General features: G+C 45.1%; 1 protein-coding gene across 1 annotated transcript in view; it reads left to right on the forward strand.

Annotated features, from left to right (window-relative positions):
* Positions 1 to 316: 316 nt before the first annotated feature.
* tgfbi (transforming growth factor, beta-induced) overlaps positions 317 to 16,259 on the forward strand; it is a 17,899-nt gene continuing 1,956 nt past the window's right edge. The window contains exons 1-12 of the mRNA XM_056383313.1: positions 317 to 534; positions 966 to 1,064; positions 6,760 to 6,824; positions 7,078 to 7,235; positions 7,476 to 7,640; positions 9,684 to 9,830; positions 9,910 to 10,051; positions 10,147 to 10,359; positions 11,291 to 11,428; positions 11,515 to 11,657; positions 14,135 to 14,271; positions 14,733 to 14,863. Of these exons, the coding sequence (XP_056239288.1) occupies positions 410 to 534; positions 966 to 1,064; positions 6,760 to 6,824; positions 7,078 to 7,235; positions 7,476 to 7,640; positions 9,684 to 9,830; positions 9,910 to 10,051; positions 10,147 to 10,359; positions 11,291 to 11,428; positions 11,515 to 11,657; positions 14,135 to 14,271; positions 14,733 to 14,863 (1,663 nt within the window). The 5' untranslated portion in view covers positions 317 to 409. The remainder of the gene's footprint in view (positions 535 to 965; positions 1,065 to 6,759; positions 6,825 to 7,077; positions 7,236 to 7,475; positions 7,641 to 9,683; positions 9,831 to 9,909; positions 10,052 to 10,146; positions 10,360 to 11,290; positions 11,429 to 11,514; positions 11,658 to 14,134; positions 14,272 to 14,732; positions 14,864 to 16,259) is intronic.

Raw genomic sequence — 16,259 nt, forward strand, 5'->3', positions numbered from 1 at the left:
CTAGATCTGGTCTGAGACATGAATCAACAGATCACATTATCATGGAATTCTTACTGTTGTCTTCCCTCCTCCTTTCCTTCCCTCTTTCCCTCCCTCCTTCTTTCCTTCCCTCCCTCCTCTGTGGTTTTCATATTTTCCTGAACTAAAGAACCTCATTTCTTCATCTTGGTGTCTTGTGTAGCGCCCCTCCCCTCCTCACTCCTCCCCTCCCCTCCCCTCCCCTCCCCTCTCCTCCCCTCCCCTCTCCTCCCCTCTCCTCCCCTCTCCTCCCCTCTCCTCCCCTCCCCTTCATAAATCTGGTCTCTCCTGGACTGGGGGGATTTCGGGCTGCGGAGCGGGAAGAGGAAGAAGCAGAAAGAGAAGAAGAGACTGAGCAGCAGGATTTTCGTCTTCGCGTCAGACAGTAGAGATGAATGTGTGCGTGCTGGTCCCGGGTCTGGTCCTGGGTCTGTCCCTGGTTCTGACCGTCTGTGTGGCCCGGTCTCCGTACCAGGCGGTCCTGCAGCACAGCCGGATCAGAGGCCGGCAGCAGGGGTGAGTCTAATCCCGCTCCCACTCGAACCGAGGCTCTGGTCTCCGCGGTTTGTTCTCTGAGAGATCCCTGCGGGACTAAACCAGGTCCCTGAGTCTCACGAATTAAAACCACCGTCTCTGAACAAAACTTAACAGCATCACAACAGCGGGACCAGGACCATCAGACCACCTTAAACCTGTAGTCCACAGTTTAAGGTGGAATTAGTTTTACAGTTCAGATAAACCAGGATCTGGTCCCTTTACAGAGGAACTGTGTCCTTCACTGTCCACCTTAAACTGTTCATACTCAGTTTAAGGTGGAATGCCTCTGGAATAAAACACTTCCAGCTGATTTCATGTTTCAACTTATTTATTTTTCTGAGGGAGAAGCTTTCAGAGTCTGTTTAAATCACCTGTTGTTGTTGACCTGTGTCTCTCTTTGTCTCTTTCAGACCGAACGTTTGTGCCATGCAGCAGATTAAAGGCACGGATAAGAAATACTTCACCAACTGTAAACAGTGGTACCATCGCAAGATCTGCGGCAAACCCACGTGAGTCTGAAACCCGAGTCTGGACTCTCAGACACTGAACAGAACAGAAATGCCAGAGTTTGATTTAAAAAGCAAAACAAAATGTTTTTCTTTGTGTTCTGTCAGCTGTCCTCAGGACTGACTTCTTCTGGTTCTGGTCTTGATCTATTTCTGTGTCTGGATTTCTACTTGAGTGTGTGTCTGTTTGTGTAGTCTGACTGTCGTCCTGCTGGACGGAGGGAATTTGTGTTCAGTGGAGGAGGAATGTCCCTCTCCGGAGGTGTCCTCACCTCTTATATAACCCCTGAAGAAGAAAAGAGTCTGGCAGAACCATCAGTGTCAGTTTACCTCCCAGGACCAGCACCAGCACCAGGACCAGGACCAGGACCAGCAGGGTTCACTCACAGGACATGTCCACATGTTTGCTTTAGTCTGCAGCTCAGAGCTTTACCTGCTGGTGTGTTCAAGGTCCTGGGAGAGACTCCTGGTGTGTTCACTGACTGACTAAAACACCGTATATCAGGCTGTAGTTTACAGAGGCGGGAAAACTGACCAATGAGACACGTTTATCAAAGATCACATGATTAATCATGACAACTGCAATGATCAGTTCATTAATCAATAAATTGATCAATATTTGAACATTTACTGGTTCAAACTTATCAGATGTGAGAAATCTTTATAGTAAGTGAAATATTCAGTCTGACGTTTATCAGACTAAATGAATAATTGATTCATTGAGACAATAGTTTTATATAAAGCAGATTAATCAATAACGAAAATAATCTGCACAAGACTTTCTCATTTAGATCCATTGATGTTTGAAGACGGAGACAGTTTGAAGGTTGAAGTGTATGAGTCTTTGTCTAATGAGGTCTTTAGTAGACCAGTTCAGACTGAGGGGGACAGGATCAGTCCGGGACTAGAGACTATGTTTATATAGAGAATCACATCATCTGCAAACAAACAGATCTCTTCATCCTGTTCATATAAAACCTGTTGAACTGAGTCTTTGATGTTCTGCAGCAGTAAAGTAAAGGTTTAAAGTTGAGCTGGTTTCAGATGTTTTGTCTTCTTTAGTCCAGTTTAGAGGTTCTTCTTCTTTGGTGCAGTCTCAGGGTCGTAGTCCTGACGATACTCAGTGTTTAGGAGGATGTGGTTTGTTGCAGGTCCAAGTTTTGGTGGACTTGGTTCGTGTGTGTGTGTGCACGCGCGTGTGTGATCCTCGTTAATGTGTTTTCACTCTTTGATAACGAAGTGAAGATCTGATGCTTTTAGACTTCGACATGTGACAGAAACAAAGAAACTCCAGTTACACACACACACACACACACACACACACACACACACACACTTACACACACACACACACATTATTAATGAGGCTCTGGCAGCAGTGGACCAGCTGTGTCGCAGATCTCACTCTGCATGAGCTGAACAGGATTAGAGCTGTGTGTGTGTGTGTGTGTGCGTGTGTGTGTGTGTGTGTGTGTGTCCTCAGACCTGGCTTTAGTAAACGTGATAATCACCTGGAGTCTCTGTGTTCACTTCCTGTTTGAGCTGAAAACCTTGATGGAGGTTGAACCACAGTCTGAGTCTGAAACCAGCTGCTGGACTCCAGGACTCTTAGAGACACATTCCTGAGACACAGCTGTGTCCCTGCGGAGCTGTGGACATGACAGAGACAGAAATCATCAGGATTTAAGAGATAGCTATAAATTGACTGAGGACAGAAGCTGACTCAGTCTGGTCTTCATCTTCATCAGGCGTCTCTGTGTCTTTGAAGACAACAGACTGATGATGACTCTGTCTCCCTATCATCACATTTTCCTCCGTCTTCAACTGTCCCCATAGTGTTCAGTGGGCCTGAGGTCAGGTGACTGTGGAGGACGTCCAGGACAGTCCTGGTCTCTGGGGCCGGTTTCACGAAACACCTTAAGTTAAGATTTTCCTTAAAATGTTCACATAAGTATTTGAGGTTTTCTCCTTATCTTAGTCTCATACTTAATGAATCACTGAAAGTCAGTTCAGCTGTTGCACAGAAGACCTTAGTGGCAAACCTAAGGGAGAAACTAAAGGGAACTGTGACTGTGTCTCTGCAACATGTCTGAGTTTAAAACGTCCCACGAAGGTGATGATCCTCGACCTGGAGTCTCCTTAACGATGCAGTAAACTCTTTTTCACTGCTGTAAACTCCTTAACTTTTTTCCTTTACTAAGGAAACATTTTAAGAGGTTGTGTGCTACACCTTGACCTCTTATCATGTGACGGTGAAGTCTGTTTGATGATGTCATAACGTCAGGAGTCTAGCAGCTGCTTGGAAATGGTTTTGTTAGTTTACAGTTTGTATCTGTATATTTCTGAGATACTTCAGCTTCTTCCTGGTGGTGGAGGTCATGGAGGTCATGGAGGCGTCTCAGTCTGTGAACAGGCCGTTGAATGCAGCTTAAAAACGTTGAAGAAAAAGATTCTTTCAGCTCAGAACAGGAAACCAGGAAAAGAGGAAGTGGGAGTTTCTGTGGACGTTTGTAGGAAGTGAAGCTGTTAGAGGACACACACACACACACACACACATAAACACACACTCTCACACACACATACACACACACACACCGTCTGTGAAAACAGTTTAATTACATTTATACTCATGGTGGGGGCAGGGGGGCAGTTTTGTCTGGTCCAGTCCAGGTTCAGACGTGGTGTAGATCAGGGTGAGGGAATGTATTACATCCATGATGGGTCCCCATGAATATAGAAGTTGTGTGTGTGTGTGTGTGTGTGTGTGTGTGTGTGTGTGTGTGTGTGTGTGTGTGTGTGTGTGTGTGTGTGTGTATGTGTGTGTGTGTGTGTGAACAGCCCTGTCTTTGTCTCTCTGGTTGTGTGTCAGTGGGTTTCTGTGGAGGAGGATCAGCAGGTCAGAGGTCAGCAGAAGGGAGACTCGTAACTAACACCCCACCCCCACCCCCTCTTCACCCCCACCCTCAGTCCTCCAGTCCAAAAACTGAACTCTGACTATTCTTCGACATTAAACCATGTGACCTGCAGTCATGTTAACTAGTAGTGGTTCTTTCATGACGATCCTCAGGGCACAGTTCTGGCTCCTCTGATGTTTGAACCTGATTAGAGGAAGTGTTCACTCTCAGTTCATGCTGCATTCAGGTGCAGTCAGAGCAACAGGAGGAGCTGCGTTTACAGGCAGTAATAAACCTTAGCTTTTCTGCTAAAGTCATTTCATCCTGCTGAAACTTTCCTCAGAGACTCTTCAGGGTCAACGCTTCAGTCTTTTCACTTTGGCTTTTTCCCTCCAGCTCAATCCCCCCACCCCCCACCCCCTGGCTGAGTTACCGTGACCTCACTCTGTTTATTTTGTCAGTAGTCCACAGCGGCCATCTTTGTTTATGTGGGGGACAAACGAGAGTCAAGTTCCATCTGGTTTGATAATCAGTCCAGTGTGTGTGCCAACACACGCACACACACACACACACGTACACACGCACGCACACACACACACAGACACACACACACACACACACACACGCATGCACGCACACACACACACACACACACACACACACACAGTCGGTAGCTGATCTCCATCTGTTTACATTTTACTGTCGCTGTGATTGGAGGCTGCAGGAGCTCTGGGACCTTTACCTTCTTCTTTCTCCAGACATGAAACTTTATTTTACTAAAGACACTGCTGCTAAAGACCAGAGACCAGGACTTGAGACCATAGATCTGAGACCAGAGACCAGAGACCAGGACTTGAGTCAGCAGTCAGTACAGTAGATACAGATTAAAACAGATCTGTCAGGTAAACACACACCTGCAGCTGAGGTCAGTTACAATAAGATAAAATAATAAAATGAAGCTGAACAACATCATCCAACAAACACAAGATGTAAAAGAAACGCAGTGTCAGATATAATAAATATAGTTAATGTCACTGACCTTCATGTGTAAAACTGGAGTCATATCCTCTGACAGTGACATGCTGTTCTCATTCATGTGACACTGAGGTCGTGACCTTTGACCTGAAACAATCAGGAGAAGAACCAGAGTTAAACATCACACCACAATAAACATGGGAGATTCAGGCTCCTGGACTCCTATGGTTTTCTTTCGGGGGGGGTGGGGTCATCTGTCCTGGTCCTGGTCCTGGTCCTGGTCCCTGTGTCGAGCAGCTGATTTCATATTAATTCATCTTCAGTTACTTGAAAAAGTTTGAAACCAGAGAGAAAGTTCACTGTGATTTAAGAAGCTGATCAAATGTTTGTACTCGAGAAATCATCCATTATCACATTAATCAATTATTTGTTGATTGATCAGTGGATTAGCGGACTAGTTCCAGCTGTAGTCCTCCTGCTGGTCTCAGTGGTCGTTAGTTAAGTTTATATTCATTTTAAAGTTGTTTCCAATTTTTTTAAGTCTTCAGCCTGACATTTTATTTTGTAGTGAACAGGAAGTGTGCAGCTGGGTGCAGGCTCCTAGTGGTTTAGTGTTTTTCCTGGCAGTGGTTGTGGGTCCCCCGTCAAGACCAGTCTGGTCTGGTGCAGATTCTTCTCTCTGAGGAAATGAGCTTTATGAGCCCAGACGGCTGAGCCACATTTATTATGGAAATCTCTACAGGAAGTGGTGACGCTGAGCCTGGCCGCCATGCTTCATTACAGCCAACATGTGCTGCTCACTGCATCAGGCTCAGAGGCTGGGAATCGAACCTGAGACCTGGACAGATGAAACCCACAGTGTTTTCACATCAGTTACAGACCAAAGACTGAAACAACCGACAGTTCATTTCGGTCGCAGCTCCTTTCTCTCAGCGATCAGAGTCCGCTCAGATTCTGAAGTGACACTGAGACACAGAACCACCTGGTGCCTCTGAAGTCAGACCACAGGTCAGATGAGTCCTGGGTTCTAACCTGAGTCCTGGATCTGAGTCCAGGTTTCAGACTGTTATCATGAACCTGGTCCAGTACAGAACTACCTGCTTTCTGGGTTTATGGACAAATTACAGAACATGATGTACAAAGTTTCCCCCCCTTAACAGGTAAACCCTGTTACAATGGTTTCCAAGATGCTGCTGACTGGTCTCCGGTAGCTCCAGTGGTTCCCTGCACGTTTTCCTCTGTGTTAATAAAGGTGATTCAAAAACGTTTCTTCTCCCCGAACAGAAGAATTTCCACTTGGTTTCACATCTGTTCAGACCATTGTCCAAAACAAGATCTAGGATCTCCTCCACCTAGTCCTCCGTCACCAGAAACCAACAGTCTGTGAGCTTGTTCTGAGTCCAGATCCAGGTCCTGGACTCAGGATGATCCTGATGACTCGAAACAAGATTTTCTTCCGAACAGTTAATGGATATTTACTGCCATGTAAACTGGAGCATTATGGGAAACAGTGCGTTTATGATCTGATGGAAACAGGAGATTCTGTTGAGCAGCAGCGTCATCGTGCAGATAACTTTATTAGCATCATTATTCACAGACAGGAATTTATGTGTCTCCTGCAGCAGAAATATTACAGACGAGTTACGAGCTTCTGACGTGGAAACTTAGTTTTATGGAGAATTTCCACCTGAGGCCAAAACCAGCAGAACGGGGCTCAGGGTCCTGAATCACAGACAGGATCTGGGTCTGAGCTGCACAGGGGTAGAGGGGGGATGATGGAGGACAGGAAGGAGAAGAGTTTCCTCATGTGCTGTGTCTTCCTACTGCAGGGTGATCACCTACGAGTGCTGTCCTGGATATGAGAGGATTCCTGGAGAGAAGGGCTGTCCTGCTGGTATGACCTCTGACCTCTGACACACACACAGCATGCCTCAAACTGAAGTGAAAAACACAAACTGACAGATGAATTTATTGATCATCAGTCGATCAAATCAGCTGTAATCAATATCTGTAGTATCCCACTGTATGAACTGAAACAGAGTTTGTGTTCAAACAGCATCACTCTGGTTTACTGTGACTGCAGCTGATGTGTTGTGTGTGTGTGTGTGTGTGTGTGTGTGTGTGTGTGTGTGTGTGTGTCACTGCAGCACTGCCTCTGGTGAACATCTACAACACTCTGGGTGTAGTCGGAGCCTCCACCACTCAGATGTACTCTGACCGAGCCAAACTGAGGGAGGAGATTGAAGGTCCAGGAAGCTTCACCTTCTTCGCCCCGAGCAACGAGGCCTGGGCCGCCCTGCCCACCGTCAGTACCGCAAACACCCACTGCAGGAACAAATGTGTATCAATCCGCTGCTGAACATAGTCCCCAACAAAAGCTATGTTTCCTCCTGTGTGTCTGATAAAACCTACAAAGATCTTTAGTAGGAACCAATGAGCTGTGAGCTGAGACACGGACAGAGGAGGAAGTCAATCCTGACAGTGATGATGACATGTTGGTGTGTTCATGTTGACATTTGTTTGTTTGTTTGTTTGTTTGCTACAGGAGATCCTGGACGCTCTCGTGAGCAACGTGAACATCGAGCTGCTGAACGCTCTTCATTACCACATGGTGAACCGCAGACTGACTTCTGAGGAGCTGAGACACGGGTCCTCCTTCGCCTCCATGTACCAGGACTTCCACGTCCACATCCACCACTATAGCAACGGGGTGAGTGTAGCCCTGCAACACACTGTAACACATGCAACACACTGTAATTCACATTGTAACTAACTGTAAAACACTGTTACACACTGTAACATACTGTAACACATGGTAATACACTGTAACACATGCAACACACTAATTCACACTGTAACACACATTGTAATACACTGTAACACACTGCAAAACACTAACACACACTGTAACCCACTGTAACACATGCAACACACTGCTGTAACACACACTATAATACACACTGTAATACACTGCAACACACACTAAAATACACACTGTAATACACTGAAACACGCAGTATAATACACACTGTAATACCCTGTAACACACACACTGTAACACACTGCAACACACACTGTAATACACTGTAACACAATGTAACACACTGCGACACAAACTATAATACACACTGTAATACACTGTAACACACACTGTAACACACTGCAAAACACACTGTAACACACTGCAACACAAACTATAATACACACTGTAATACACTGTAACACACACACTGTAACACACTGCAACACACACTGTAATACACTGTAACACAATGTAACACACATTGTAATACACTGTAACACACTGCTGTAACACACACTATAATACACACTAATACACTGCAACACACACTGCAACACACACTGTAATACACTGTAACACAATGTAACACACTGCAACACAAACTATAATACACACTGTAATACACTGTAACACACACTGTAACACACACTGTAAAACACACTGCAACACAAACTATAATACACACTGTAATACACTGTAACACACACTGCAACACACTGCAACACACACTGTAATACACTGTAACACAATGTAACACACATTGTAATACACTGTAACACACTACAACACACTGCTGTAACACACACTATAATACACACTAATACACTGCAACACACACTGCAACACACACTGTAATACACTGTAACACAATGTAACACACTGCGACACAAACTATAATACACACTGTAATACACTGTAACACACACTGTAACACACACTGTAAAACACACTGTAACACACTGCAACACAAACTATAATACACACTGTAATACACTGTAACACACACACTGTAACACACACTGTAAAACACACTGTAACACACTGCAACACAAACTATAATACACACTGTAATACACTGTAACACACACTGTAACACACACTGTAACACACACTGTAAAACACACTGCAACACAAACTATAATACACACTGTAATACACTGTAACACACACTGCAACACACTGCAACACACACTATAATACACACTGTAATACACTGTAACACACACTGTAACACACACTATAATACAAACTGTAACACATGCAACACACTAATTCACACTGTAACATACTGTAACACACTGCAAAACACTAACACACACATTGTAATACACTGTAACACACTACAACACACTGCTGGAACACACACTATAATACACACTGTAATACACTGCAACACACACTATAATACACACTGTAATACACTGAAACACGCAGTATAATACACACTGTAATACCCTGTAACACACACACTGTAACACACTGCAACACACACTGTAATACACTGTAACACAATGTAACACACTGCAACACAAACTATAATACACACTGTAATACACTGTAACACACACTGCAAAACACACTGTAACACTGCAACACAAACTATAATACACACTGTAATACACTGTAACACACACTGTAACACACTGTAACACAAACTATAATACACACTGTAATACACTGTAACACACACTGTAACACACTGCAACACACACTATAATACACACTGTAATACCCTGTAACACACACACACACACACACTGCAACACACTGTTACACACTATAACACACACTGTTACACACTGTAACACACTGCAACACGCTGTAACACACTCAGATCCGACAAAAGGAGAGATGTCACACTTTTTTAGCTTTAACTGGTTAGACGCTGCTCCTCCTGGCGGTGCATCGCTCTACTTCCAATACATTTCCTCCTCTTCCTCACCTCCTCAGGTTGTGACAGTGAACTGCGCTCGTCTGATCAAACCTGACCAACATGCCACCAACGGCATTGTGCATGTGGTTGACCGTGTCATCACCGCCATCTCCAATAACGTTCAGACACTCATCGACATCGATGACGACCTGGAGACTCTGCGTGTAAGTACATCACTCTGTCACTGAGTCTTATCCTGAGTCACATTCAGACTTCAGACTGACCACCTCTGATGTGTTTCAGACGGCCATTGCTGCTGCAGGTCTGACCGCCATGTTAGAGAACGAGGGTCAATACACCGTCTTCGCTCCCACCAATGAGGCCTTCGAGAAGATTCCGCAGGAGACCCTGAACAGGATACTGGGAGACCCTGTGGCTCTGAGAGGTGACCAGCAGGAGGCACTCTCGCCCTCACTCTGATAACTGTTTGATGAACTTGACACTGATGTAAGTGTACCACTGTGCCTGCCCCCCCCCCAGACTTGCTGAACTACCACATTTTGAAGCAGATGCAATGCGCGGAATCGATCGTGTCAGGAACTCCGATGGAGACTCTGCAGGGCACTGTGCTGGAAGTCGGCTGTGACGGAGACCAGATGACTCTGAATGGGAAGGCCATCATCACCAAGAAAGATCAGCTGGGCACCAACGGAGTCATCCACTACATCAATGAGCTGCTGATCCCTGACTCAGGTACTGATCCCACTGTTACTGTTTCCAGGACTGTTGCTAATGCTGAAACTATTACTAGTAATGCTGAAACTCCTGCTGCTATAGGTGAAACTACTGCTGCTAATGCTGAAACTACTGCTGCTAATGCTGAAACTACTGCTGCTAATGCTGAAACTACTGCTACTATAGCTGAAACTACTGCTGCTAATGCTGAAACTACTGCTGCTATAGCTGCAACTACTGCCGCTAATGCTGAAACTACTGCTACTATGGCTGAAACTACTGCTGCTATAGCTGAACTTACTGCTGCCAATGCTGAAACTCCTGTTGCTATAGCTGAAACTACTGCTGCTAATGCTGAAACTACTGCTGCTATAGCTGAAACTACTGCTGATATAGCTGAAACTACTGCTGCTATAGCTGAAACTACTGCTGCTATAGCTGAAACTATTGCTGCTAATGCTGAAATGATTTCTTCTAACGCTGAAACTATTGCTGCTAATGCTGAAAATACTACTGGTAATGCTGAAACTACTACTGCTAATGCTGAAACTACTGCTGCTATAGCTGCAACTACTGCCGCTAATGCTGAAACTACTGCTACTATAGCTGAAACTACTGCTGCTATAGCTGAAACTACAGCTGCTGATGCTGAAACTACTGCTGCTAATGCTGAAAATACTACTGGTAATGCTGAAACTACTTTTGCTAATGCTGAAACTACTACTGGTAATGCTGAAACTACTGCTGATGATGCTGAAACTACTGCATCTAATACTGAAACTACTGCTGCTAATGCTAAAACTACTACTGGTAATGTTGAAACTACTGCTGCTGATGCTGAATCTACTTCTTCTAATGCTGCTGTTAATGCTGAAAAAATACATTACTGTGGATACTACAACACATCCTGGCTATGTTACAGTGATTTAAATGATTTTGTCTATTTCAGCCAAAACTCTCCTGGAGCTTGCTGAAGGTTCATCTGTTTCTACGGCAACCAAACTGTTTGATGAAGCCGGTCTGAGACCCCACCTGACAGGGTCAGAGGCTCTGACCATGCTGGTTCCGCTGAACGACGCCTTCAAAGGTAACACACAATTTAGTTTATAATGTGTTTACCTGTCTGTGTCTGACAGGTAGTTTATAATGTGTTTACCTGTCTGTGTGTAACAGGAAGTGTGACGATGACTCCTGACATGAGGAAGCTGATGACCAACCACATCCTGAAGGAGCAGCTGTCCTCTAAGTCTCTGTACCACGGTCAGGAGCTGGAGACTCTGGGAGGACTCAGACTCAGAGTCTTCGTCTACAGAAACGTGAGAGTCTGGCTGCAGTCCTCAGACCTGATCTGGTTTTAGCTGGTTGTAGCTGCTTCAGGTGGAGCTGCTTCAACCATGTCAGATACACTTTGATAGTTCAACCCATGGGTTCCCAACCTGGGGGTTGGCTACATCTCAAATATTCAAATGTGTTGTTTGAACTCATTTGTTTTTAATGTGAATTTGAATCTCAGATAAACAGCTCAACAGGAAGTGCTTTATTTTGAAATGTAGTGGAGGAAAGTCTGTGAGTGAAGTCCAGGTTCCTGGGGATTTGTCAGGTGTAGACACACCTGGCTTTTCTCAGCTGCTGATGATGATGATGTTTGACACTCTGGTTTGTGGGCTGTCTGGAGGACCAGGCTGGACCCTGTTGGGTGCAGCTTTGGCTCAGTGTTTGGTGGTTTTCTACTGTGGGCTGCTTGATGTGAGCTGAGTCAGAACAGCAAGTCCTGATGAGTCCAGGTGTGACGGAGCTGCTACTGAATCTGGTCGTGACATGAGAAACTAAACCGCTGTGTCTGTAATGAGACGGCGGTTTTCATTTTCCTGGAACCGTGTGTTTCTGACGGTGACTCAGACCTGGATCCTGCAGAGATCTCAGACTGTCTGAGTCCTGAATCCTTCAGTTCTGAGTCTCACTGAGACCAAGTTCAGAGCTGAATCTGTTGCAGCCTGTGCTGAATATTTAGGCTGTGTCGTCTGTTGCTGGGCGGACTGGAAGGATCATCTGTCATCATCAGCTGTGAATGCAGTCTCCGCCTCTTCACTGATGATGTCATGGGGTCACTGAGTTTGTGTCTGTTTTTCATTAATGACCTGAGGATATGAGTCAAACCCAGTCTGATCTGAGCTGGACCTGGACCTGGACCTGAACCTGAACCTGAATCTGATCCTGATCCTGATCCTGATCCTGATCCTGATCCTGAATCTGAATCTGAACCTGATCAGGTCTGATCTGTGGAGGAAACTTTCATTTGAGGATGATTTTTCAGTGCATGAGAGCATGCACTTCTGCCTCCTTGCTGCGACCACATGTGGTGATGACATCATCCACAGCTTCCTGGGGTGATGAATCAGACATAGCACACCAAAATAAAAGTCCTGCACGTAGGAGCCAGCAGGACGGGGCCCCATACTGACGCTGGGATCCATCACCACTAACCCACCACATCATGTGACAGATGATTGACAGTAAGAGTTGAACCTAACAGGTTCATACGACGTCATTAGATATAGGTAATAACACCTGGATCACAGCTGGATCAGGTCCTCATTAGAATGATGAGGTTTTTGATTCAGGACTCAGCAGTATCTGGACTCCTGCTGGTCCTAGAGGACTCAGACTGACAGTCAGTGGTTTGTTCAGCCTGATGCTGATCGTTGGTTCGTTGGACTGTGATTATTGATGAATGATTGATTTGATAATTGATCGATGAAGAATAATAATAATAATAACAACTCCTCGGGTCACAGCAGGAAACATGTTACATGTGTAACTGACAGTGTTATTGATGGTGTGCGGATCATATCTGAGGTGGTCTCTGTTGGTCTCCACATGTTCCAGGTCCGGGACCCGTGGGTGGCTCACATTTCTGCTTGGTAATGAACTCTGCAGACCACAAGAAGTTTCCTGCTTCCCACGGCTGCTAAATCTTTCCAGACACTGTGTGTGTATGTGTGTGTGTGTGTGTGTGGGGGGGGGGGGGTTACAGAGACAGTCTGTCTCTGTCTAATGATGGAGAAGTGGAGAAGAGGAGCTCTTGTTCTCTTCAGACCAGGTTCAGGACTGAGCTCTGACTTTAGGATCTGCTGTCTGATTGACTCTGAGATATTTTTATGTATTTAAACCTTTATTTAAACAGGTCTCATCAACATCAGGATTTTTGTCCAGAGAAACCAGTGAATGAAACAATAAAGTTTGTATCTGGACATACACAGGTGAGACAATAGGGAGCGAAGACCTGTTACCTGTGACCTCTGACCTATCAGTGCTGTGTTTTTGTGAGATCAGAGGACACAGGGAGGTTCATAGAGAAATAACATATCATATCAAATCACCACAGCAGCAGCAGGCCGACTGACAGGTCTGGTTTCTGTGAAGTCCATGTTTGCCCTGCAGTTTGTCTGTCAGGTTTCACAAGTTGCTGAGAGTCCAGACCCGAGAGTCTGGACCGAAGAGTACAGAACCAGAGAGTCCAGACCCTGAGAGTCTAGACTGTTTGATAAAAAGATCATGGTGATGAAGTGCTGTCGTCTGCGTAGAGATGTACGTCACAGTCTGGACTGACAGAGACTGTAGATGATAAAGATTCTGACCAATCAGAACTCAGCACCTGTGTTTTCATGTCTGATTAGGTTCTGGCTGAATGAATGTGGTTTTGGACTCAGTCACAGTCAGTGGGGGGTGAAGGTGTTTTTCTTCAGTCAGTTTGTGGACTCTGTGTCTCAGGTGTTCTTTTGTTCTGTTGTAGAACCTGTGCATTGAAAATGCCTGCATCGCTGCTCATGATAAGACCGGACGTTATGCCTCCATGTTCACTGTGGACAAAGTCCTCACTCCTCCTATGGGAACCATCATGGATGTCCTGAAGGCAGATGACCGCTTCAGGTGAGAACACTGACCAATCAGAGATGGTTTCCTCCTCACCTCTGGTAAACGCAGGTAGACAGTGGTAGACAGATATTTCCCAGCAGCCAACTCTGCTGGATCAGAGTGCCTGTTCAGTTAGTTCCAGGAACATTCTGGTCTGAAATTTACTGTGATGGTTTCACCAGACGGAGAGTGAAGTGGTCCAGAGTCCATCAGCTCCTCCTCCCTGTGTCCTCTCAGTCAGAAAATAATAATAATAATAATAATAATAATAATAATAATAATTATTATTATTATTATTATTATTATTATTATTATTATTAGATAAGCTTTAAATAAGTTTTTTCCAAATAAGTTTTTGGAACTGCAGCTCCCATAATGCTTTTGGGGATGTAAACAGGAAGTCACTAACCCCCACCCCCCCACCCCCATCCTAACAAAGGTGTAAGAAACAAACAAACAAACCTCTGTCATTTCAGTCTCCTGGTCGGTGCCATCCAGACCGCAGGTATGACGGAGCTGTTGAACCAGCAGGGGGCGCTCACCTTCTTCGCCCCAACCAATGATGCCTTCAACACCCTGCCACAGGCTGAGCTCAACAGGCTGATGCGTGAGTGTGAAACATCATGAGACACAGATTCATTAAAGCTCCTCCAGTGTAAAGGTCTGTGTCCATGTGTAGTGTGATTATAGATCAGCTCTAGCTTCTATATTAATACTGTGAAAGTATCAAAGCCTCAGTCCACAGAGAAATGCACACAGCCTGTATTCAGAAACTGAGCCTTAAAACCAGCCGTCAGGACTTCTGGAACTTTGTGATGTCACAACAAAGCAGTCACCAAGCCCCGCCCACCTGGACCCACCATCCAAACCTTGCAGGATTTGGTTTCTCTGAGTGTTTTACCTGAAATCTGCTATATTTTTTATAGGATCACTCATAAAACAGTCAGCCAATCAGAAGAGAGGCTCAGAGCCTCCTCTCCTCTAAATGGCTCACTGATCTGTTGTTACAAGAGCTCAAGAGAGAAGCTGCCGAAAGGAGATGTAAAACCACAAATATGTCTTCTTATGGATCAAAACACAGAAGAGAAAATATGGAGCTTTAACTTATACGAATTAAATGTTTATCAGCTGTTAATGATGAGTCTCCATGGTAACAGAGAGTCAGAAATGTGGAGGAGGAAGAGAGTCCAAGATAAAAGCTCCAGTAAAGTGAGTCCTGTCCTCCATTAGAATTCAACCTGTATTTAGATCAGTTACTGTGCCATCACACATCTAGTCCACTGTTACGGCTGTTACCTGGTTACTGGTGTTTGTCAGTGAGTGTGAGATTAATAAAGTTGGTTTGAATCAGTGGACTGTCATCAGTCTCAGCTCGGTGTCTCTCTGCACCTTGTTTGGTCTGTTTATGTGACTGAGCTCGTCGCTGTGATCTGGTTTATACAAACTGTCAGAGTCAGAAGCTCCACAGCTTCACCTGCTGCCAAATAAAGACATGAGGAGCGACTGTGAACGCTGAACGTTCCCTCTTTGAACACTGAACGTTCCCTCTGTGAACACTGAACGGTCGCTCTGTAAACACTGAATGTTGAATACTCCCTTTCTGAACACTGAACACTCTCTCTGTGAACGCTCCCTCTCTGAACGCTGAACGTTCCCTCTCTGAATGTACCTTCTCTTAATGCTGAACGTTCCCTCGCTGAACGCTCCCTCTCTGAATGCTGAACGTTCCTTCTCTGAATGCTGAACGCTCCCTCTCTGAATGCTGACTGTTCCTTCTGTGAACGCTCCCTCTCTGAACGCTGAATGTTCCCTCTCTGAATGTACCTTCTCTTAATGCTGAACGTTCCTTCTCTGAATGCTGAACGCTCCCTCTCTGAATGCTGACTGTTCCTTCTGTGAACGCTCCCTCTCTGAATGCTGACTGTTCCTTCTGTGAACGCTCCCTCTCTGAACGCTGAATGTTCCCTCTCTGAACACTGAACACTCCTTCTCTGAACACTGAA

This window comes from Seriola aureovittata, chromosome 8 (assembly GCF_021018895.1).
Source record: "Seriola aureovittata isolate HTS-2021-v1 ecotype China chromosome 8, ASM2101889v1, whole genome shotgun sequence".
In the NCBI taxonomy this organism is placed as follows: Eukaryota; Metazoa; Chordata; class Actinopteri; order Carangiformes; family Carangidae; genus Seriola; species Seriola aureovittata.